The following is a 22,640-nucleotide window of genomic DNA, read 5'->3' as shown; positions in this document are numbered from 1 at the left end:
GTTGCTTGAGATGTCCCATTAAGTTATTAACTTCCTCTCTTTCCGTTTTCTTGAGGAAGGCTTGCAGTGCTATAAATTTCCCTCTTAGGACTGCCTTTGCAGTATCCCACAGGTTCTGATAGTTTGTGTCTTCATTGTTGTTTTGTTCCAAAAATTTGGTGATTTCCTTTTTAATCTCGTCTATAACCCATCTATCCTTCAGCATAAGGTTATTTAGCTTTCACGTTCTTGTATGGGTATGCAGATTCCTGTTGTTATTGAGTTCAACTTTTATTCCATGATGGTCTGACAAGATGCAAGGAATAATTTCTATTTATTTTAAATTTGCTGAGGTTAGATTTGTGGCCTAGGATGTGGTCGATTTTGTAGTATGTTCCCTGGGCTGATGAGACAAATGTGTATTCAGTTTTGTTGGGATGAAATGTTCTGTAGATGTCTGTTAAGTCCAGATGTTGAATGGTTAAGTTTAAATCTGAGATTTTTTTGCTTTGCTTCTTTTTGGAGGATCTATCCAGCACTGCTAAAGGGGTGGTAAAATCTCCAACTACTGTGGAACTGGAGGAAATCAAGTTGCTCATGTATGTTATTCACTTATAAATTGAGGTGTGTTCTGGTTGGGTGCATAAATATTAATAATTGAGATCTCATCATATTGAGTATTACCTTTAACAAATATGAAGTATGCATCCTTATCCTACCTTATTTCGGTTCGTTTAAAGCCTATTGCATCTGCGAATAGGATTGCAACACCTGCTTTGTTTTCTGTTTTCCATTTCCCTGGAGTATAGATGACCATCCCTTCACCTTGAGTCTATATTTGTCTTTTAATGTAAGATGTGATTCTTGTATGCAGCAGATATCTGGCTTGAGTTTTTGTATCCAGTCAGACAACCTGTGCCTCTTTAGAGGACAATTTAAACCATTCACATTAGTTGAGAATATTGATAAGCCTTTCGAGAGTCCGGTGGACATTTTTAATCCTTTTGCGACTGTGGAAGGTGGAATTTAATCAAAATTTTTCTGGGTGGGTTTACTTTTGTGGCGGAGGATTATGCTGGTTTTTATGGAGGATAGGTCTGAGAATATCCTGGAGAGCTGGTTTAGTTATGACAGATTTCTTCATCATGTCAATGTCCTTAAAGTATTTAATTTCTCCGTCATAAATGAAACTCACTTTAGCTGGGTACAGGATCCTGGGTTGAAAGTTATTTTGTTTTAGGAGATTAAAAGTCGATGACCATCGTCTTCTAGCTTGAAAGGTTTCAGCAGAGACATCTGCAGTTATTCTAATATTCTTGCCCTTGTAGGTGATGGTTTTCTTTTGTCTGGCTGCTTTCAGAATTTTCTCCTTCATAGTAAATTTAGTTAAGTTGATTATGATGTGTCTGGGGGATGTCTTATTTGGGTTGAGTTGTGCTGGAGTTCTGAAACTGTCTGTTATCTGAATTTCAGAATCTCTTGGCATGTCTGGAAAGTTCTCCTTCATAATCTCATGGAAAAGAGACTCTGTGCCTTGTGAAGCCGCTTCATCGCTTTCAGGGATCCCTATTAGATGAATATTGTTTTTCTTCAAATTATCCCAGAGCTCTCTGAGAGAGTGATCTGTTTTTGCCCTTCATTTCCCTTCCTCTTTGAGAGTTTGGGAGCATTTGAAAACTTTGTCTTCAGTGTCAGAAATCCTTTCTTCTGCTTGCTTCATTCTGTTACTGAGGGATTCTACTGTGTTTCTCAGATCTTTGAGGGCTGCAGCTTCTTGTCTCAATGTGTCAAAATCTTTCGTCATTTGGTCTTTGAATTCCTTGAATTCTTGAGACATCTTTTTGGTTACTGCTTGGAATTCTAATTCAATCTTATTTGCTATCCAGATTCTGAATTTGATTTCTGAAATCTCAGCTATTTGTTTGTGTATGGGATCTTGTGCTGTGTCTGCCGCATTGTTTTTGGGGGATTTGATCTATTCTGATTATTCATATTGCCAGAGTTTTTCCTTCGATTTTTGTCTCAGGATTGTTTTTCACCATTGCCTCTGGCCCTCCTCAGAGTTTGGGTGGTATTTTTCCAAGATTAGACCTTGGGGGGATCAGTCTATTGTTGCTGGATCTTTGTAGGGTGTGGCCCTATGTAGCTCTTCTGGGGCTGCCGCAGTCAGGGAGTTCTGGTTGTGGGAGCAGCTCCGGAGTGTGACACCCCCAGATCCAGCGACAGAGCGGGGGGTGATGCACATGGTTTTGGGTGTGCTTGGCGCCCAGTGACTTTTGACACAGAAGGCTCAAGGCTCCAGCAGTCTCTGGCCAGGAGAAGGGCTCCGTTCAGAGGCAGGGAGGGCTCGCGGCTACCAGAGTCCCTGGCCAGACGGGCAGGCCAGTGTGGAGGTAGAGAGGGTACAGGAGGGAGGACGCGGAGTTGCGTGGCTCCTGGAGTTCCTGGTCAGGGTGTGGGGAGGCCCGGCGGGTGGGGTAGCGGGTCCCAGTGCAGCTCTTACCTGGGTCCGGGTGGGTGCAGCTCGTACGGAGGTCCGCAAGGGTGCTGATCTCGGTCCCGGTGCAATTCTTCTGCAGGTCCAGGAGGGTGCCAATCACAGGTCGCGGGGCAGCTCTTCCCGGGTGTCGATCCCGGCCGGTGTCGATCGTGGGTCCCAGCCCAGCTCTTCCGGAGGTGCAGGAGGGTGGTTGTGATTTATTACTGTAGTTCGATATGCACTACAGTAAATGTTACACAGTTATGATTTAAATGCAATTTTACATTTGTTTACATTTCTCAACAACTACAAATGGAGTCATGTATGGTTGTAAGTGTTTGTATGCATAAGTTTTGATAAATTTCAACTTTTTTGTTATCTACTGAAGAGGTTTTTATTTTATTTAAAAAAATATTTATTCTTTTTCCGAGCTGTATCATTTCTACAATAAAGAGCCCTTGATCCTACAAAAAAAAAAAAAAAAAAAAAAAAGTATTTATTCATGTATAGTATATATACAGATTTATGTGGTATGTGTGATAGCTTGATATTTGCATAGGATGGGTAATGATCATATCTGTATTTAGGATATATGTCACCTCAAAAATTTATTACCTCTTTGTGTTGGGAAAATTCCAAAACTTGGGTGGCGCCTGTGGCTCAAGGAGTAGGGCGCCGGTCCCATATGCCCGAGGTAGTGGGTTCAAACCCAGCCTGGCCAAAAAAAAAAAAAAGAAAATTCCAAAACTTTGTAGCTACTTTGAAATATGCTATAAATTATTGATAATTACCGTGCTGTCCTGTTGAACACTAGAACTTATTCCTTCTCTCAAGCTCTGTATTTGTACCCATTAACCAACCTTTCTTTATCTCCCCCTGCTGCCAGCTATTACTGTACTACTCTCTACCTCCATGAGATCTATTTTTTTTAGCTTCTATAAGCATATGTGAGTGAGATCATGTGATATTTGTGTTTCTGTGCCTGGCTTCTTTACTTGACACGATGACCTCCATTTCCATCCAAGTTGCTGTAAATGACAGTACAGCATTGTTTTCTAATGGCTTAATAATATTTCATTGTTTGTATTGAGCACATTTTCTTTATATTTCTCTGATATCAATTGGATCTCCCTCCCATATTTCCCCCCATTTAGTTGAATCTTCACTCTTTTTTCCGAGCTAGGAGTTTATCCATTTTGTTTATCTTTTTTAAAAAATAACTTCTCATTGGGTGTGGTGGATGCTGAAAGTCTGTTTTAACTGATCAAAGTGTATCTATTCCTGTTAACTTTTGGTTTTTATTTGTATAACATACCATTTTCATCTCTTTACTTATATTCTGTATGTGTTTTACAGGCAAACTGAGTTTCTTGTAGGCAGCAGTATGTGTTTGAGGCTTTTGTGTTTTCTTTCTTTCCTTTCCTCCCCTCCCCTCCCCTCCCCTCCCTTCCCCTCCTCTTCTCTCTCTTTTTCTCTCTGTCTTTTCTATTCAGCCTGTTTATATCTTTTAAGTGGGGGTATTTAAGCCATTTACATTCGTGGTAGGTGAGGTCTGTCTTCTGTCATTTTGAAAATTGTTTTCTGGTTGTGGTGGTAACATTTGACTCTTTGTCTTTGTCATTTGTATGTCTACTCAATGGGTGAGTTTTATACTTTATACCATCCTTTTGTTTTTAGATGTTGGACTCTCTTGAGCATTTTTGTGGGTTTAGTGTAGTAGTGATAAATTCCTTCAGTTTTTCCTTGTCTGGGAAAGACTTTATTTCTCAGACATGCTTTGGGAAGGATAGCTTGCTGGGTTTTGAGTTGTTGGCTGATTGTTTCTCTTTCTTTCTCTCTCTTACTTTAAATGTATCATCCCATTATTTCTTGGCCTGCAATTTCTCTAATGAGAAATCCACTCTTAGTCTTGTGGACATTCCTTTAGATATTAGTTAATGTTTTTATCTTGTGGTTTTTAGACTTCTTTTTGTTTTTGACTTTGGATGGCTGGATTGTGTGTGTCTTATAGAAGACCTTTTTGGGTCTTTGAATCTATTTTGGGCACTTTGGATGCCTAAAAGGTTCTGGATGTTTGTCCATCTTGTGAAATTTTTAGCTACAGTTTTCTTAAGTGGTTTTTCTATATCTTTGTCCATCTCTTCTCATCTGGTAGTTATATAATTCAAATATTTGGTCTTTTTATGGTGTCCCATTTATTGTGGATGCTTTCTTCAGTCTTTCTTTTCCTTTTCTTCTTTTATCCTTTTTCAGCTGGATTTTTCAAAGTATGTCTTCAAGTTCAGAAATTATTTGTTTTGGTCTACTCTATTGATGAAGGTCTTTTTCATTTTTAAATTTCATTTGGTTCTAAGATTTGTGCTTAGAAATCAAGGCTTTTATTTGTTGAATTTCTCCTACACATCACAAATTATTTTCCTGATTTCTTTGTATTGTTCATCTGTGTTCTTTTATTTTTTTGAGTTTAATTTATTTTGAATTCTTTTTCAGGCACTTTATAGATTATTCTTTTCTTTAAAATCTGTTATTGGATATTTATTGTGTTCCTTTGGAGCTTTCATGTTATGCTTCTTTTAGTTTTATGGATTGGCTTTCATAGAGAAAGGCTTTTTTTTTAAGAAACAAGCTATTCCTCTGTTGCTTAGGCTGGACTCAGTGACCCAATCATAGCTCACTGTAACCTTGAACTCTTAGGCTGAAGTAATCTTCCTGCCTTAGCTTTTTGAGTAGCTTGGACTATAGGCGTGTGCCACTATGGCTGGCTAATTTTTTTATTTTTATTTTTTATAGCTATGAGGTCTCACTGTGTTGCCCAAGCTGGTCTCAAACTCCTGAAGTCAGACGTTGTTGCCACTGGGCCTCTCAGGGTGCTGGGATTATAGGCATGAGCCACTGTGCCTGAATGGGAAAGACTTATTCATACAGATGTTATCTATCCTTGGGTTGGGCACTTTGGCTTTGATTCTATGGGGATGCAGAATCAAAGCCAAAGTACAGTCTCCATGTGATTTCTTCAGCTATAAAGAGCATCAGTGGTATCTGTGAATTTCTTAGTGGTGTAGGCTGTAGTTATTAGTGGAGGGTATGGTAAGGCTTCTCTGGGAACGGGGATGCGAGGTGTTTTGTTCCATGGGCACCAGTCTTGGGAATGATGTACCAGGCATGCTGGTCTTTGGGGCCCAGCTTGGCTTATGCCAGCAATGGTGATAGTGGATTTGGACAGGTCAATTGTTTGGCCTCCATTTGACTTGATTAGGTACCAGCAGTGGCATCAGTGTGCTAATTGGTGGATGGGTCTTCCTGTCTCTGGGCAGTGTGAATGCCATCATTGATGGCAGTAGTGGTGGTGGACCAATTCCTGGGTTCCCAAACAGTATGTTTTGGTACCAGAGATTAATTATATAATAAAAGTCTGAGTGGACTGGTTCCTAGGCCCCAAGATGGCTCATGTGTGTGCGTGATGACAGTGGTAGGGGTGGCAAGCTGGGCTGGCCTATGTTTAGGCTAGTGGAAGGCATGTGTGGGCACTGGTGTGGCAGTCAGAGTGAGTCAATCCTCAGGCCCCTGGTTGATGCACTTGGGTGCTATCCGAGGGTATGGCAGATAAATCGATAGGATTCCCATATAGTTCACTGGGTGCTGACAGAAGTGGCAGTGAATGGGATGGGACTTTCCTTAGGTTCCCTTATGTCATACATGAGTGCTTACTGCAGTGGGTCAGTCCCCCCAAACTGCATGAAGCATGCAGGTCCCAATTGGTAGTGGGTGGGATGGGCCTGTTCTCTGGCTACTCAGAAGCATCTCCAGTGGTGTGCTGGGCAGGTCAGTTTCCAGGATCTTGGACAGTGCACATTGGTGCCACTTACAGAGGCTGTGGGTAGGCAGACTTGTCCCCCAGTGATGTGCACAGATGCCAGCTGCAATCGGTGAGACCAGTCAAACTCCAGACCCTTGGATGGCATCCTTGGGCACTGATGGCAGTGGGCAGGTTGGGGTTGTCCTCCGGCCCTTGGATGGCATGTGTGGATGCTGGTGGCAGTGGGTAGAGTGGTACTATTGTCAGGATGCCTAATGGTACATGCAGGCTCAAGTGGTTTGGGTGGGGTAGGTTGATCCCCAGGCCTCTGGATGATACATACCAGTGCTGGCAGCACTGGCAATGAGTGGGGTGAAACTATCCTTACTCCCGAGGATGACATGCATAGGTGCTAGCAGTGGCTATGGGTCAGACTTATCCTTAGGTTTTGGTATTGTGCCCTGGCAGCTGGTCCACTGGCCACTTAAAGACATTTGCCATCGTGTGGCAGCCCTTTTGCAGGGGAAGGAGGTCAAGGTGCTCTCAGTGTCTCTGGCCTTTTATAGGTAGCTCTTAGGTTCTAGGGAGCTTTGGTGCAGCCTCCCTGGTGTCCTGGGCTATCGGACACTATGTAGGACACTGGGGAACCAGCCCTACTGCTGGGTTCAGATGGCTTGTGACTCTGCAGACTCTGACTTAACATAGAGGAATGTCAGTGGGGCTGCAGGGTCCCATGGAAGGATGTGTTCTGATAGAGTCTGTGCTGTCAAGATGGTGCCATGCTGTAGTTGCTTCTATCTCAGGTGGTGTGTGGGACCCTGTCTGAAATCCTTCTCTGGAACAATGTTGTCATGTGGAATCTAGGCAACTTTCTGTAGTAGTGTCATGCCTGCACTGACCAACGGACTCTTCAGTGGCTGGGATTATAAAAGTTTGCAGTGGCAATGTGGACTACTAGGGATCTCTTGCTTAGCTTTTCCCTGTACTGGGGAGTATCTCCTGGGTTGAGGTAACAACCAGCCAGGCCAACTACTTTGCTCACCCCCCCTGCCCTTTGGGGGGTATATCAGAGATTCTTTGCCACTTCCCTGCTGAATTCTGTGTTTTCTTTTATGGGCTCCTATTCTATGTGTGATTTTTGTATTGGTTGACTTTGCCCTTCTTTGTGGGGGAGGCAAGTGCTGGGTGCCTCCTCTCAAATTCTAAGTTTTTGTAATGGATTCGTGTATGTTTTAAGGTAGTAAATGATAAAATAGACTTTTATGTACATATGTTTTATATTTTCATGATAAATCTAACATTTTCTTAATTTTTTTGTTATTTCTAGGCTATATAATTTGTGAGCATTTTCAAATTGTTGCAAGTCTCCAAATTTTTTTCCAATATATTTATAAATATTTATGGTTAAGTGGACCTATGCATTCCAAACCTGTGCTCTTAAAGGGTTAATTGCATTTTTGAATTATAAAGATAAAAGAATAATAGGAATATAATTTAACTGTCCTAAATTTTGTAAGTTCAATTTTAAAATGGGAAGTTTTGATCTAGTTTATGAAAGTTACAGGGAATTTTTTTAAAATTGGATTTATAGTACAGTGGCTTCATCATAGCTCACTGCAAGCTCAAAGTCCTGGGCTCAAGGGATCCTCCTGCTTCAGCCTCTGAGAAGCTGGGATTATAGGTGCACACCTAGCCATACCTGGCTAATTTTTCTTACTTTTTATAGATGGGGGAGGGGTTTTCACTATGTTGCCCAGCCTTGTCTGGAACTTTAGGGGCAGAATAATGTGTTGACATGAAATGAATTAATGAGTGATATTAATCTTCATGTACTTAACGTGAAGAAATCACTCAAGAAATGTAAACTTTGCTGTTATATCTAATGAGATATATAGTAACTATTGCTAGTTCTTGTGTGTGTATATATATATTTCATAGGCAATAAGTATTAGGAATATGTATTACAGATTATATATATATATAATGCAACAAATCAATAAAATGACTAATCTGCTAGAAAAATGGACAAATGGTAAGAATAAGTAGTTAATATAGGAGGAAATACTGTTGATATGCAAAGATGATATAGATCACTAATTATATCTTCATAATGATATAAAGATATATATCACTAATGAGAAGGAAATGGACATTAAGATAATCACCAGATAATTTCCCCCAATTTAATGAGCAGAGATTTAAGAAATCATACCTAGTTTAATACTGTTAATAAGCACATGAAGAAACATTTTTATGCTGTTGTATATTGCTACAATTTATTAGAGGACAAACTGTCATCATTAATAAAAAATTAATATATATATATATATATAAACTTAATTCTATTTCTGGAAGTTTATACAGAAGAAATACATGCGTATAGGTTCGGCGCCTGTAGCTCAAGTGGCTAAGGCACCAGCCACATGCTCCAGAGCTGGCGGGTTCAAATCCAGCCCGGGTCTGCCAAAGAACAATGACAACTACAACCAAAAAATAGCCGGGCATTGTGGCGGGTGCCTGTGGTCCCAGCTACTTGGGAGGCTGAGGCAAGAGAGTCACTTAAGCCCAGGAATTGGAGGTGCTGTGAGCTATGACGCCACAGCATTCTACCAGGGTAACAGCTTGAGGCTCTGACTAAAAAAAAAAAAGAAATGCATGAGTATAAAATGCTGTCGGCAAGAGGAATTTCATAATTAATACCTATTGAGGAGGCCAGGCACCATGGCTCATGCATGTAATCCTAGCACTGTAGGAGGCTGAGACAGTGGATTACCTGAGCTCACAGGTTCGAGACCAGCCCAAGCAAGAGGGAGACCCTGTCTCTAAAATAGCCGGGCGTTGTGGCAAGTGCCTGTAGTCCCAGCTACATGGGAGGGTGAGGCAAGAGAATCTCTTGAGCCCAAGAGTTTGAGGTTGCTGTGAGCTGTGATGTCAAGGCACTCTACTAAGGGTGACAAGTGAAACTCTTGTCTCCAAAAGAACAAAAAAACGAACAAACCTATTGAGCTTTGTTCTGTGAAGTTCTGTTCTAAATGCATTACTAAGATAAGTGGATAAGTAACTCTTTTTATCCCTACTTTAAAGATAAAGAAACTGAGACACAGAGAAATTAAGTATTAGGTCATTAAATATGAAATGTCCAGTTTTGAATCAAAGTTTAGTTTATTATATCTGAAACAAGCAGTACAATCAAAATATGTATCTAAACTGTTCATACAGTTTTGCTAACAGTAGTTTATATAATCCAGCAACAGAAACCTGGACTACAAGTGGTGATAGAATTGCAAAAGACATTTTCCACTGCTTGTTGAGAATTGAGAATTATTTTTCCTTGCAAGAACTGGTCCAAAGCCTGGAAAAAGTGATAGTTGGTGCAAGGTCTGGTGAATACAGTGGATGACAGAGTTTCCAGTTCAGCTTCTGTAGATGTTTGTACAACATGTGGTTGAGCATTGTCTTGCAAGAGGATTGGCCTGTCTGTTTACCAATCTCTCCTACTTAATCACACGTACCCTCACATGACTTCCACTTGGCTGCAGTAGACATCTACTGTAGGTAACCTGAAACTGTAGTGAATAATACTAATGCTGGACCTCCAATAGATGCCATTAGCTTTTTTATTTTAAGAGACAAAGTCTCACTTTGTCGCCCTTGGTAGAGTGCCATGGCCTCAGCTCACAGCAACCTCCAACTCCTGGGCTCAGATGATTCTCTTGCCTCAGCCCCCCAAGCAGCTGGGAGCACAACGCCCAGCTACTTTTTGTTGCAGTTTGGCTGGGGCCAGGTCTGAACCTGCCACCCTCGGTATATGGGGCTGGTGCCCTACTCAGTGAGCCACAGGTGCCGCCTCCCATTTGCTGTTTTTGATGAATATTTGGTTTTGGATTGGACTGTGTTTCGGCATTTATCCAACCATGGTGCCAAACACTTAAGATTGTCAAAAGGAGTCCATTTTATTACACGTAACAATACAGTGTAGAAATGATTTACCTTTATATTGTGACAGCAATGAAAGGCAAGCTTTGAGATGATTTCTTTTTTGAGGCTTGTCTAATTCATGCAGAAACCATCTCTCCACCTTCTTTACTTGCTAATTTGTTTCAACGGGTCCAATATTGTTGGAAAAGTAACATGAAACCTTGCTGCTAATTTACCCATAGATTGAGATGGATTTGATTCGCTTCCACTACACTTGCAGGTCATCATTATCCACCTTGGTCTCAGGTCACCCACATGGCTCATTTTCAAGATTAAAATCACCAGAATGGTTACTTCTCAAACTATTGATATATTGTCATTCCTTAGCCACATCCTTCCCAAACACTTCGTTGATGTTTTGAACTGTCTGCTTTGCCATTGGTTCCATGACGGAACTCATATTCAAAAATAACACAAATTTTGGATTTCACAAAAATTGCTCCTAAAAAAATAAAAAAAAAGTAATCACAAGCCAAAATGTGTTTGAAAGAATGAGGTTATACCTTGACAAAAAAACAACAACAAAACAAAACAAACAAAAAACCTAAACTAAGAAGTGTCAAAGTGAATTTCAGAGATAGAAGTTTCAAACTAGAACTTAAATCAGACATTTCATATTTAATTACCTAATACTAGCTTATGGTCTTATGCTAGTAAATGGTGGAGCTAAAACTTGAACCTAGGTTGTCTGACTCTAGAACTTGTCCTTTGATCTGCTATGCTGCATTTCATAGCGAAATTGTTTTGAAATAGTTGTTTGGATATATAGTTGCCAATTTATGAATGATTGTTTTTTTTTGTACATACACTAAATACTATGCAGCCATTAAAGAGAGGACAGAACACTGTGTATTCATGTAAAATGATGTTGAAGATACTTTTTTTTTTGAAGGTTTGGCCGGGGCTGGATTTGAACCTGCCACCTCCGGCATATGGGGCCAGTGCCCCACTCCTTTGAGCCATAGGCACCGCCCTGAAGATAAATTTTTAAATGAAAAAAGCAGTATGTAGGATAGTTTGGAAATTATGATTTTTTTAAAAAAAGATATACATATTCATGTGCTTCTAAAAAGCATGTATCAGACTGTTAATAACAATGGCTGTGTTTTCAGGGTGGGAAGAGGTGTAAATGATAAGGGATTTTTTTGTATATGTTTTTTACAATTTAAATTTGTATTAATGTTGTATTGAGTACTTAGAAATATTTAAATGAGGCTAGATTTTTAATATATCTTATAGTTAGAGAAATTGATTTCCTTATTAATGATCAAAATTTTATATATTATAACATTTATTTCTTTTTAAATAGTATGGAAATTAAATCTATGCCTTACTGATTGTGTGAGTAGATAATTTAGGAAACCATGCTTAGGGATTTACTGAAATAGAAAACAAGGGGTAATTTTGATGATAGCATTTTCCAGGGTGATCTGTGGAACTTAACATGTCTGGTATGTGTTTAATATATTGTCTGATGGCAAGCAAACTGCTCTGTTTTTTACAAACTCTTTTTCTTAGCTAGAGACACCTTTTGAAAAACTTGCATGCAGCCGTGGACTAGTGGAATATCTTTGGGAATTTCAAAGCATCCCTCTGATCATGTATTTATCTCAGGAATGGCTGTGTCAGAAATCACAACTCTCCTCATATCTTAAGAATTATCAACTTCCAAGCAATAGCTGGAAAGTTTAGAGTAACAGCTACATGAGTGAAACCTTGCTGAAAGACTGCCAGGTTGTGGGCTTTTGTGCACAGAAAGGTGTTTGTGCTCATTCCCATGCCAAAATTCTTTCTCTTATCTAATTTGAAGATCCTCCATGGTGATTAGTGGATACCAGGGATTTATCTTGATAAAGTTCAAGGGCTGGTCTGGCTTTTCAACTAGCTCCTTAGGGACTAAACTGGTAAGGTAAAATGCTCTTTCTCCTTTAGTGAATTATTTGCAGGTTAAATAAAATAGCATTTATGTGAATGTTTGTGATATTTGAAACCGATAAAATTCTGAAATGGAATGTCTGAACCTTACTGATCTTGAAGACATCGTTGCTATTTGCTTATTGTTAATAAATGAAAAGAAACCATGAAAAGAGTCCCCCTTGTTCAGGTTAAGAACTAAAATAGTATTTCCACTTGCTATGTGTGGGATAGGAATAATAATTTATACTATGTACTATTACCCTCATGGGGTGTTGTAAATATAAATAAGGCCAATTCATGTATAGTAGCATGTAGCATAGTGCCTCACAAATATTAAGTATTCCTTAAAGTTAGAAGTCTATAGAAAATGAACTATAATAAGTATAATTTTATATATTTAATAGTTTTTAGTTGACCACTTGAAAAACTTTCATAACTGGTTATTTTCTGAATTCTTCATGTTGAAAAGTTTGAAGTATTCTCTGTTAAAATTAATAGCAGATATAAAAAATTCAGATAATTTGTTTCTTAAGTATTGAACAGGATTTCAATTTGATTTTGTTAAATAGAAACTTAAGCTATAGCCTGAGAAAGTTGCCAGAAATATCCCTAGCACATTGCCTATCATATGAGCTCTCAATGTTTTGTCAAATGGATGTTGTATTTTCTTTGTGGTTTCTAAAGCATTGTATAAAAAAAGATAATGTGAAATGCTTAGTTTTCTTATCATCACTCTTAAGTCCTGGTAAGTTAAAATTCCTGAATTATTTTTGTGAACTCTAGGACATGCACCACTAAATTAGATTAATATTTACGTTATGTCAAGATAAACATGATAGGTTAAAGATTTTCTCTGTTGAAGATTTTAGTTTTTTACATTGAAACTTTATGATAATAATGAAAACAGTTGGTAAAGAGAAGAAAAATATCCCATATCTGCTTACTGCCTAATTCCTTTTAATTAGATCAGTGTGATTTTGACTTTTCTTTGTTTTTATGTAGTCCAAATCTGAAGTAGTATTGTTACTTCCTTAGAAATGATTTGAATCAATAAATGAATTTGGGGCGGCACCTGTGGCTCAGTCGGTAAGGCGCCGGCCCATATGCCAAGGGTGGCAGGTTCAAACCCGGCCCTGGCTGAACTGCAACCAAAAAATAGCTGGGCGTTGTGGCGGGCGCCTGTAGTCCCAGCTACTCGGGAGGCTGAGGCAAGAGAATCGCTTAAGCCCAGGAGTTGGAGGTTGCTGTGAGCTGTGTGAGGCCACGGCACTTTACCAAGGGCCATAAAGTGAGACTGTCTCTACAAAAAAATAAAAAAAATACTAATAAATAAATAAATGAATTTGGACATTGATTAATTTATTTCTCTATTTTATGCCTGTTATATAATTGTATTAAGGAATGCAGCTTTTCTCATTTGTGAGCAGATATACTTTTGTAATTTAATGGTAGTATGCATATATAATTTTATATGTTGAAGATCTTTATTACTGTTGCTTATAGTGATTCTAGAATTGTTTAAATGTTAGTATGATTGTGATGTTAGTTGTATAACCATGTGAATATACTAAAAACCATTTAATAATATACACTAAAGGAATTATAGGGCATATAAATTATATTTCAATAAAATTTTAAAAATAGGTCAATGTGAGTAAACAGTTCAATTAGAGGCTCTGGTTTTAGACAGACCTAGGTTTGCAGGGCAGTTCATCCATTTACCTTTCTGGGAGGTTTACTTTTTAAAGGTTTTAAATGGAAGTAATACCCTGTTTCCCCGAAAATAAGACATCCTCCGAAAATAAAACCTACTTACAGGAAAGATAAGACATCCCCTGAAAATAAGACCTAGCGCATCTTTGGGAGCAAACCTTAACATAAGACACTGTCTTATTTTTGGGGAAACAGGGTAGGTACCTGAGGATTGTTTTCAGACTTGAATAATAACCCCTGGTGTACTGTCAGTACTTAATAAATCATAGCTGCTATTACAATTTATAATTTTATATTACATAACAGGATTTTCTGAACACACAAAAGAATACCGTATCATTGACTTTGACTTGGGGAGCTTGGGGAGGCTTTTCTTTGAGCAAGGTTTTGAAAGGTGAGAGGGAGGTTTGCTGGCAAACTGGACTAAAATGAAGGCATCTTGGCTGAGGAAGAGTATATGTATACAAAGGGTTAGAGTTGTTAAATGATAGCAAAATGCTGGTAAATATAACGGCATGTTGCATAATTGTGTGAGGAATGGTGGGTTAAATGTAAATCTATGTAGGAAGTCATATTTAGATCTGTTATTCCTGAGAATGTGTTAAAGATCTTGGACAATAAATATTTAGTGAACTGAATAGAAGAATAGATATTATTGACTGAAAGCATTATTAATATAGTAAGAGGCTAAAGGATTAGAAAGGAAATAAAATTCTTCTGCTGTGTTTAATTAACCATGTTATCTTTGATGAATAGGAATTATGTATGTATAGATCATGTGTAGTACATTTTTTGTTACCATTTTCCAATGTTTTATTATGGAAATATTTAATTACATAGGGAATTTGAAAGAATTGTGCTGTGAACACCCATAGATCCATTGCTGAGATTCAGCACAAGCCTTTAGCTCTGTTGGTTTTATCATGTACCTCTCCATGTATCCATCAATCTTATTTCTTTGATGAATTTCAAAGTAAGTTACAGGCGTCAGTTCACTGTTAAACATTTCAGCATGCAGCTCTCTAACTAGAGAGAAATATAGTTTTTTAAGGTAAAAGTTATATAGCATGAAAGGGACAAGTCTTAAGCATACCATTTGATTAGGTTTGACAAATTTAGACACTTGTATAACACTTATCAAAATATCATCAGTCTAGAAAGTTTCCCCTTCCCAGCCAGTCTGTCCCCATTCAGCTATTATTCTGATTTTTTTTCTGCCATGATTAGTTCTGCTTGTTGTAGGACTTCATGTAAAAAGTAAGACCAAGCATGTATAAGGCTTCCTTCATTCACCATTCTTTTGTGATTCCTCTGTGTTATTTTATCGGTAGCTTGTTTTGTTTTATTGCTTGAATAATATTTTATTGCATAGGCATACTACTATTTAAAAAAACATTTTCCTGCATAAAGAACATTTGCTGTTTCCAGCTATCATAAATAAAGTCTCTATGAACATTATTGTACAAATTTTTTGTGGACATTGGTTTTCTTTGGGAAATTCCTAGGAGTGGATTGTTGGGTCATAGAGTAGGTAGGTATAGGTCTTAAATTTTGACTATAGAAAAAACAGTTTCACTTTTCAAAATATTATTTTCTATTCTTCCTATCAGCGAGTAAACTAGATTTTGCTGGTTCTTTCTTTTGTGTATAAATGTGAAAATACATTCTCTATAGCTTTCCTCTTCCCATCAAACAAATAGGCTGTCTTCCTATGGTAGAGAATACACAAATTACATTTTGAATGTACCACCAGCACACGTGTATACACACACACACACACACAGGTCATATTTATTCTCCTGTAATCAATAATCTTCATTTGATATAAGCTGCCATGATTTAAGCACAATTTTGGATTGGGGGCTCAGGTGGCTGTTGCTTCTATTTTTTAGTGTATAGTTAACATTGGCAGTCACCCTTATAATGATGTGACACCAGTACCACCAAATACATTGAATAAGCCATGCCTAGCAGAAGAGAACTTGATTTAATTGGCAACAGTGTTTGCCCTCACATGATATGCACTGAAGTAAAACGGAACCTATTTTGCTTTGTGCTATCTCATTTTGAAATGACAAGAAGAATGTATTTTTAAAGTATTTTAATTATATAATTTTTACTTTCGAATGCATTTATTGGGACTAAGTAACTTTGTTTAGAAATTGAATACTTTAAAGAAAGCTATTAAGGGAATACTTGCAGCTTGTTGTTAACAGTATTGTCAACAAAAGATGTGATTAAATAAATTGAATGTTGAAGACTTTAGGCTTATGGTTAACACCAGGTAATTAAAAGTAAGCACTGCTGTGGGAGGAGTGCATTATATATCAGCTGTCCTCTTTACCTCATTAACTGGGGTTTGAATGTTTATGGCGATAACTTAAATTAAAAATGTCTTTTAAGTTATGCTTAATAAGGTCTTTTAGTTACTATTTTGGTATAAAGTATTACACTTTAATTGAAACTGGCATATCATAAATACCTATGTTTGAATAACACACAAGATGAACAACTTTGATTATTTGACACTTTTACATTTGGTGTTTATTCCTCCTGTGTTTTGTTTTTCTGTACAGTAGTATTGAAGGACATAGTCTTGAGGGTTTAAAAAAAAGAAAAACTTGGGTAGTATACATGTTGGCAAATTGTTTATATCTGCATTTTTTTGCCTTATAAGATTTCTAAGATTTTATGATTTCCAATTAGTTAGGCTTTAAAATCCTTCCAGAAACATATTGAGCTTTCTGCTTTAACTCTGAAGTTATGAAAAAGTTACTTTTTCAACTTGAGTGCTAACATTTTTCTACATACTTTGGCTATATTTTATTTGTTAGATAATTAAAGATGATCCTAAATTAAAAAAAAATACTGCAGTAAATATGTTTCAATGTTAAAATGGATTATTTTATTTGAATAGGACATTGTCCTCATTCTAAAAAATTGAAATGCAGATAAATATAATCGTATTATATAGATTTCATGTGGAGAAAAAAATCCTAAATTGTACATCCAAATAGAGATATGAATGAAAATAAGGGACTGGGTATGGTGGCTCATGCCTGTAATCCCTGTACTTTGGATGGCTGTGGTGAGAGGATTCCTTAAGTTTAGGAGTTTGAGATTAGCCTGGACAATATAGTGAGACTACCATCTCTTCAAGAAAAAAAAATTAAAAATTGCCAGACATAGTGGTGTGTTTCTATAATCCTAGCTACAGGAGAGTCTAAGGTAAGAGGATTGGTTCAGTCCAGGAGTTCAAGGCTGCAATGAGCAGTGATTCTGCCACTGCACTCCAGTCCGGGTTACAGAACAAGATCTTATCTCCAGAGAACAAAAATAAAAAAATAGCAATAACAACAAAACCCCAAACAGAGTAAGTTAGCTACCTAGTTTCTATTTCAAAATTCAGAAATTTGAGCTGAACGTGGTGGGTCATGCCTGTAATCCCAGCACTTGGGAGGCCGAAGTGGGTGGATTGCCTGAGCTCATGGGTTCAAGACCAGTCTGAGCAAGTACAAGACTCGTCTCTAAAAATAGTTGGGCATGTGACGGGCACTGTAGTACCCCAGCTACTTGGGAGGCTGAAGCAAGAGAATTGTTTGAGCCCAAGAGTTTGAGGTTGCTGTGAGCCATGACTCCATGGTGCTTTACCAAGGGTGACATCGTGAGACTCTGTCTCAAAAAAAACCAAAACCAAAAAACAAGAACAAAAATCAGAAGTTCATGTGATTAACTCAAGTGATTGTTTGTGTGTGTGTGTGTGTGTGTTTTTATTACAGAAGTGTCGTCATTGCAACAAAAAAATCAGCAGTCTTACCTTCCACACTTACCACAAGTATACCTACCAATGCTGTGAGTGTGGTTTCTTCAGTAGATTCAACTCAAGCTTCATATGTGGGAGGAGAATCACCAGGTGAGATAATTATTAGTGATTTCTACAAAAATGTTTTTAGATATAATGTTAGCAAAGTTCAGGATTTTTGATAAAGGTAAAATTTGTTGGACACATTAGAAACCTCTGTGCTTTTATACTGTCAATTATTTATTTTCTGGATAAATTTGAGTAAAATCAGATTAAATCAGGGATTTCAGCAGTTTTTCCACCACTGACACTTAGTAGTATGTGCTAGATGAGGGGGATGGATTATAAAAATACTTTTATCTCCTTGGCACCTGTAGCTCAGGGTTAGGGCACTGGCCCCATACACCGGGGCTGGGGGGTTCAAACCTGGCTTGGGCCTGCCAAGTAACAATGACAACTACAGCAACAAAAGAAAATAGACAGGTGTTATGGCGGGTGTCTATAGTCCCAGCTATTTGGGAGGCTGAGACAAGAGAATTGCTTGAGCCCAAGAGTTTGAGGTTGCTGTGAGCTGTGATGTTACAGCACTCTACCGGGGCAACATAATGAGACTGTGTCTCAAAAAAAAAAAAAAAATACTTTTATCCCTTTAATTGCATGATTTACCACAGTTGAGGATTTTCCCTTTTCTTTCTTTCCTTCCTTCCTTTCCTTCTTTCCCTTCCTTCCTTCCTTTCCCCTTCCTTTCCTTCCTTTCTTTCTTTTCCTTTCTTTTCCTCTTTCTTTTCTTTTCTTTTCTTTTCTTTCTTTTTCTCGTTCTCTCTCTCTCTTTCTCTCTCCCCCCACCCCCACCCCCCCGGCATCATAGCTCACAGTAACCCCAAACTCTTGGGCTCAAGTGATTCTCTTGCCTCCGACTCCTTAGTAGCCAGAACTACAGGCACCCACAACAACACTCATCTATTTTTTGGAGAGCGGGTTCACACTTGCTCAGGCTGGTCTCAAACCTATGTGCTCAGGCAATCTACCTGTATTTTTTTTGTTTGTTTGCTGTTTTGTTTTCCAATTCTTCAAATATCATATGATTATAACTATGTAAGGTAATACTAGCTTACTATTAATTTACTTGATTTATCTCCATGCAGTTGGACTACTGGCAGTTTTTGATTTTTTAAATTTACTTTTAATGTCTTTTCTACAATTTCATTGGTGGTCTTGTATTATTTTTATTCTAAGGAAAAAATAGTTATTAGATTAGTTTTACATTAGTTTTTTCAGAAAAATTGAGTCAAAACTGCAGAAAGTTCTCATATACCTCCCTATCTCCCCTTGTCCAGTTTCCTCTATTATTAACTTCTGGCAGTAATGTGCTTCATAATGTTATGTTTTTTTTTCCATCTGTGTCTCAGTGAGGAATACATAGGAAAAATTTTAAAACTTTAGTGTCAGTGCCTGCTGTGACACCCTGTCACCGTGCTAATAAAACAGCCGGGACATGGATTAGAAGTACATGCTTGCAAGAGGTGGGCTTCCCATAGGTGCAGGGAAAAGCCCCGAGTAACCTCTGCTATGGCCTTTTATTCAAACATTATACAACAAGTGTGCCCGCCCCCTTCCCCCCCCCACGTGCTCTTTCCCCACTGGCTTGACTCCCACCCTGTTGCACCACAGACATTCAAGGTGTAACACCTGCTTGCTAAATGAGCACAGATCTTAACTCATTAATGCATGCAGTTGCTTGAGGGTTTGTCTCTGGGCTGCAAAACATCTCCATGCTGGCTCAGAGATTGTCCTACTCCCAATGCCTCCTTCAAGAACCCGTGACCACTTCTATTAAGCCTGGCGCTCAGTCTCCTACACTTTAGCAGATTTTTAATTTTCTTAGTTCCATTATACGCTTTTATTTTTGTTTTAGAGACAGGGTCTCACTGTGTCACCCAAACTGGAGTGCAGTGGCACCATGTATCATAGTTCACTGCATTCTTGGACTCCTGTGCTCAAGTGATCCTCTTACCTCAGCCTCTGGAGTAGCTGTCTGCCTTCAACTGCGCTAATTTATTTTTATTTTTGTTTGTTATAAACATGGGATCTCTCTGTGTTTCCCAGGCCTATTCTCAAACTCTTGGGCTAAACTCCTGCTTTTGTCTCCCATCGTGCTGGGATTACAGGAATGAGCTAGTGAGCCTAGTCTATTGTATTGCATTCTGATGTTTTTTTCCTTCGGAAAAGAAATTGGTAATCCATTTGGAGCTGTGTGTGCAGATTTCCTGCTCTCCACTCCTTTCCAAAGTCCTGTTTTAAAAAAGTCAACTATGGTTTTTCTAGAGTAGCCTCTTTTGGAAAAAATGCAATAGTTATGAATGTCTGTGAAACTTCTTTATCTACTACCTTTTAAACTTAGTTATAGGGAATTTCTCAGTAACTTCTCAGAGCAAAGTCAATAATTTCAGAAGTTCAAAGTCAACTATTTTCCTCTTATTTGAAATATCTTATTCTTTAACTTCAATTTATGAGGCACGGTAACCAGGACACTTTGATTAATTTTAAGTATATTCTTCTAAATCTAAATCATGGAATTTTGTGAAGAGATTAAGAAGCAGAAAGAAAGGCGAGACACATGGGTAATATTAAACATGAAACAGTATTTCACATTTCTTTTATTTCTTTCTAACTCCTCTTATTTTTATTTAAATAGTTTATTTCTCTTTCAATTATTCCAAGTCTTCTTTGTATGAGGATCTTTCTTTTTATTATTTGTTTTGGTTTCCACATCTGATTCTTCCCTTCCTCTTCTCTTTTGTTATGCTCTTGTCACTTTCAGTTTATTCTGTTCCATTCTGTTAATTGATGCTGTGAATAATACTGCTTTGATAAGAAAATCTAACCTAATCTACTGTTTTTAGTTTTCTTCCTTCTTACCTTTACATATTTTTGCTTACCATACTTGCCCTTATACCTTGTTATATTTTCATTTGGAATTCAACCCTTTTGCCTCTAAATAATTATCTCTCCCTGGTCAGTACATATATATATGTATTGACAGAGTCTCACTTTGTTGCTCCTGGTAGAGTGCTCTGGCATCAGAGCTCAAGCAGTTCTCTTGCCTCAGCCTCCCAAGTAGCAAGGACTACAGGTGCTTGCCACAATGCCCTGCTATTTTTAGATATGGGGTCTCATTCTAGCTCAGGCTGGTCTCAAACTTGTGAACTCAGGTGGTCCACCCACCTCGGCCTCCCAAAGTTCTGGGATTACAGGCGTGAGCCACCATACCTGGCCTCCCAGTCAGTATTTTTAACTGAGAGTTTTTATTTTCTTGTTGGTTGGTCTCTAGGTTTAATTTATCTGCCATTAAAAAAATAGGTAAATATACAGATAGTCCCAACTTTTCAATTTTACAATGATATAAAAGCAATATACATTCAGTAGAAACCATATTTCATTCTGTAAGCCATTCTGTTTTTCACTTCTAGTACAGTATTCAGTAAACCACAAGAGCCATCCAATACCTTGTTATAAAATAAGCTTTGTGTTTAGATGATTTTGCCCAGCTGTAGGCTAATTTAAGTGTCATAAACATGACTTATAATGCACATACTTCTTCATAATGCACATACTTCTTGACAGTGGGGTACATCATAATAAATTCATTGTTAAGTGGAAAATATTAAAAGCTGAAATTTAATATTAAAATATTAAAAGCTGAAAACCTATTCTACTGAACATCATAACTTATCCTAGACTATCTTAAACACGATCAGAACACTTCAGCCTACAATTTAGCATAGCTCAATAACTGTAGAGTACCAGTTTGTTGGCTGTCATGATTGTGTGGTTGACTAGCATCACAAGAAGGTATAATACTACATATTGCGAGTTTGGGTAAAGGTCAAAATTCAAAATTTGAAGTACAGTTTCTACTGAATACATACTGCTTTGCATTATAAATTTGACTCCATTGTAAAGTTAAAAAATGTTAAGTTTAATCATCCTAAGGCAGGGATCATCTGAAATTTTCAAATATTAGATTTATATAAACCCACTGTAAGTTGAATAGCATCTATCTGTATAAATAAATGAATATATAGTAAGTCAATGTTGAAGCTTATTTTATTTCATCTTTTTAAAGCAGGATTTAGGAAGAAATTTGGGGATGAATTGATTGTTTTTGAAGTTGTATGCTGAGCAGGGCAGTTTATTCTTGCAGATCTGGGTAAATTAGGTATTAGTATTTGTTTGGTGTTGGACTATTTTCTTTATATAAAAGTACAGTTAAAAACCGTCCTTGTGAACTTATCCCTTTGTGTCTTGTAATGACTACAGTTCTGAATTGTATAATTAGTAACAAAAATGAACTGTGAAAATTCAATAATAGATTATTGGTTAATAAAAAATTTACTTATAGTACAGTATATTAGTACAAATGGGAGTTTCCTTGGGAGAAATCTTGTGACTGTAAAGCATAAAATACGAGTTTCATAGCCAAAAAGTTTAAACTATTTGGAAATTTTCCTATCAGAATGAGACTTTAAAATTTTATATGTGGGCTCAGCGCCTGTGGCTTAAGCAGCTAAGGCGCCAGCCCTTACACCTGAGCTGGTGGGTTCGAATCCAGCCTGGGCCTGCCAAACAACAATGATGGCTGCAACCAAAAACTAGACAGGCATTGTGGTGAGTGCCTGTAGTCCCAGCTACTTGGGAGGCAGAGGCAGGAGAATTGCTTGAGCCCAGGAGTTGGAGGTTGCTGTGAGCTGTGATGCCACAGCACTCTACCCAGGGTGACAGCTTGAGGCTCTGTCTCAATTTTTTTTTTTTTTTTTACATGTGGTATAATTAAAGAGAAACTAAGGTTGGATAGTTTTTAATCTCAGGAAAAGAATTAAAGCTTTATGTGAGGTCAATGTTTTTCTATCAAAATATCATGGAAAATAATTTTATAATTTATCATAAACATTGAGGGTTTGCACATTTGCCTTTTC

The 22,640-nt window shown here is 37.8% G+C and overlaps 1 protein-coding gene across 3 annotated transcripts in view; it reads left to right on the top strand.

The window, feature by feature from the left end:
- The window catches only part of LRBA (LPS responsive beige-like anchor protein), a 791,645-nt gene that overhangs the window by 197,134 nt on the left and 571,871 nt on the right, over positions 1 to 22,640 (top strand). For all 3 annotated transcript variants that reach the window (XM_053582486.1, XM_053582498.1, XM_053582475.1), the window contains exon 31: positions 17,642 to 17,775. In XM_053582486.1, the coding sequence (XP_053438461.1) occupies positions 17,642 to 17,775 (134 nt within the window). The remainder of the gene's footprint in view (positions 1 to 17,641; positions 17,776 to 22,640) is intronic.

Source organism: Nycticebus coucang, chromosome 1, assembly GCF_027406575.1.
Source record: "Nycticebus coucang isolate mNycCou1 chromosome 1, mNycCou1.pri, whole genome shotgun sequence".
In the NCBI taxonomy this organism is placed as follows: domain Eukaryota; kingdom Metazoa; phylum Chordata; class Mammalia; order Primates; family Lorisidae; genus Nycticebus; species Nycticebus coucang.
The sequence above is the reverse complement of the archived record's forward strand: the minus strand, read 5'-3'. Positions and strand labels throughout refer to the sequence as shown.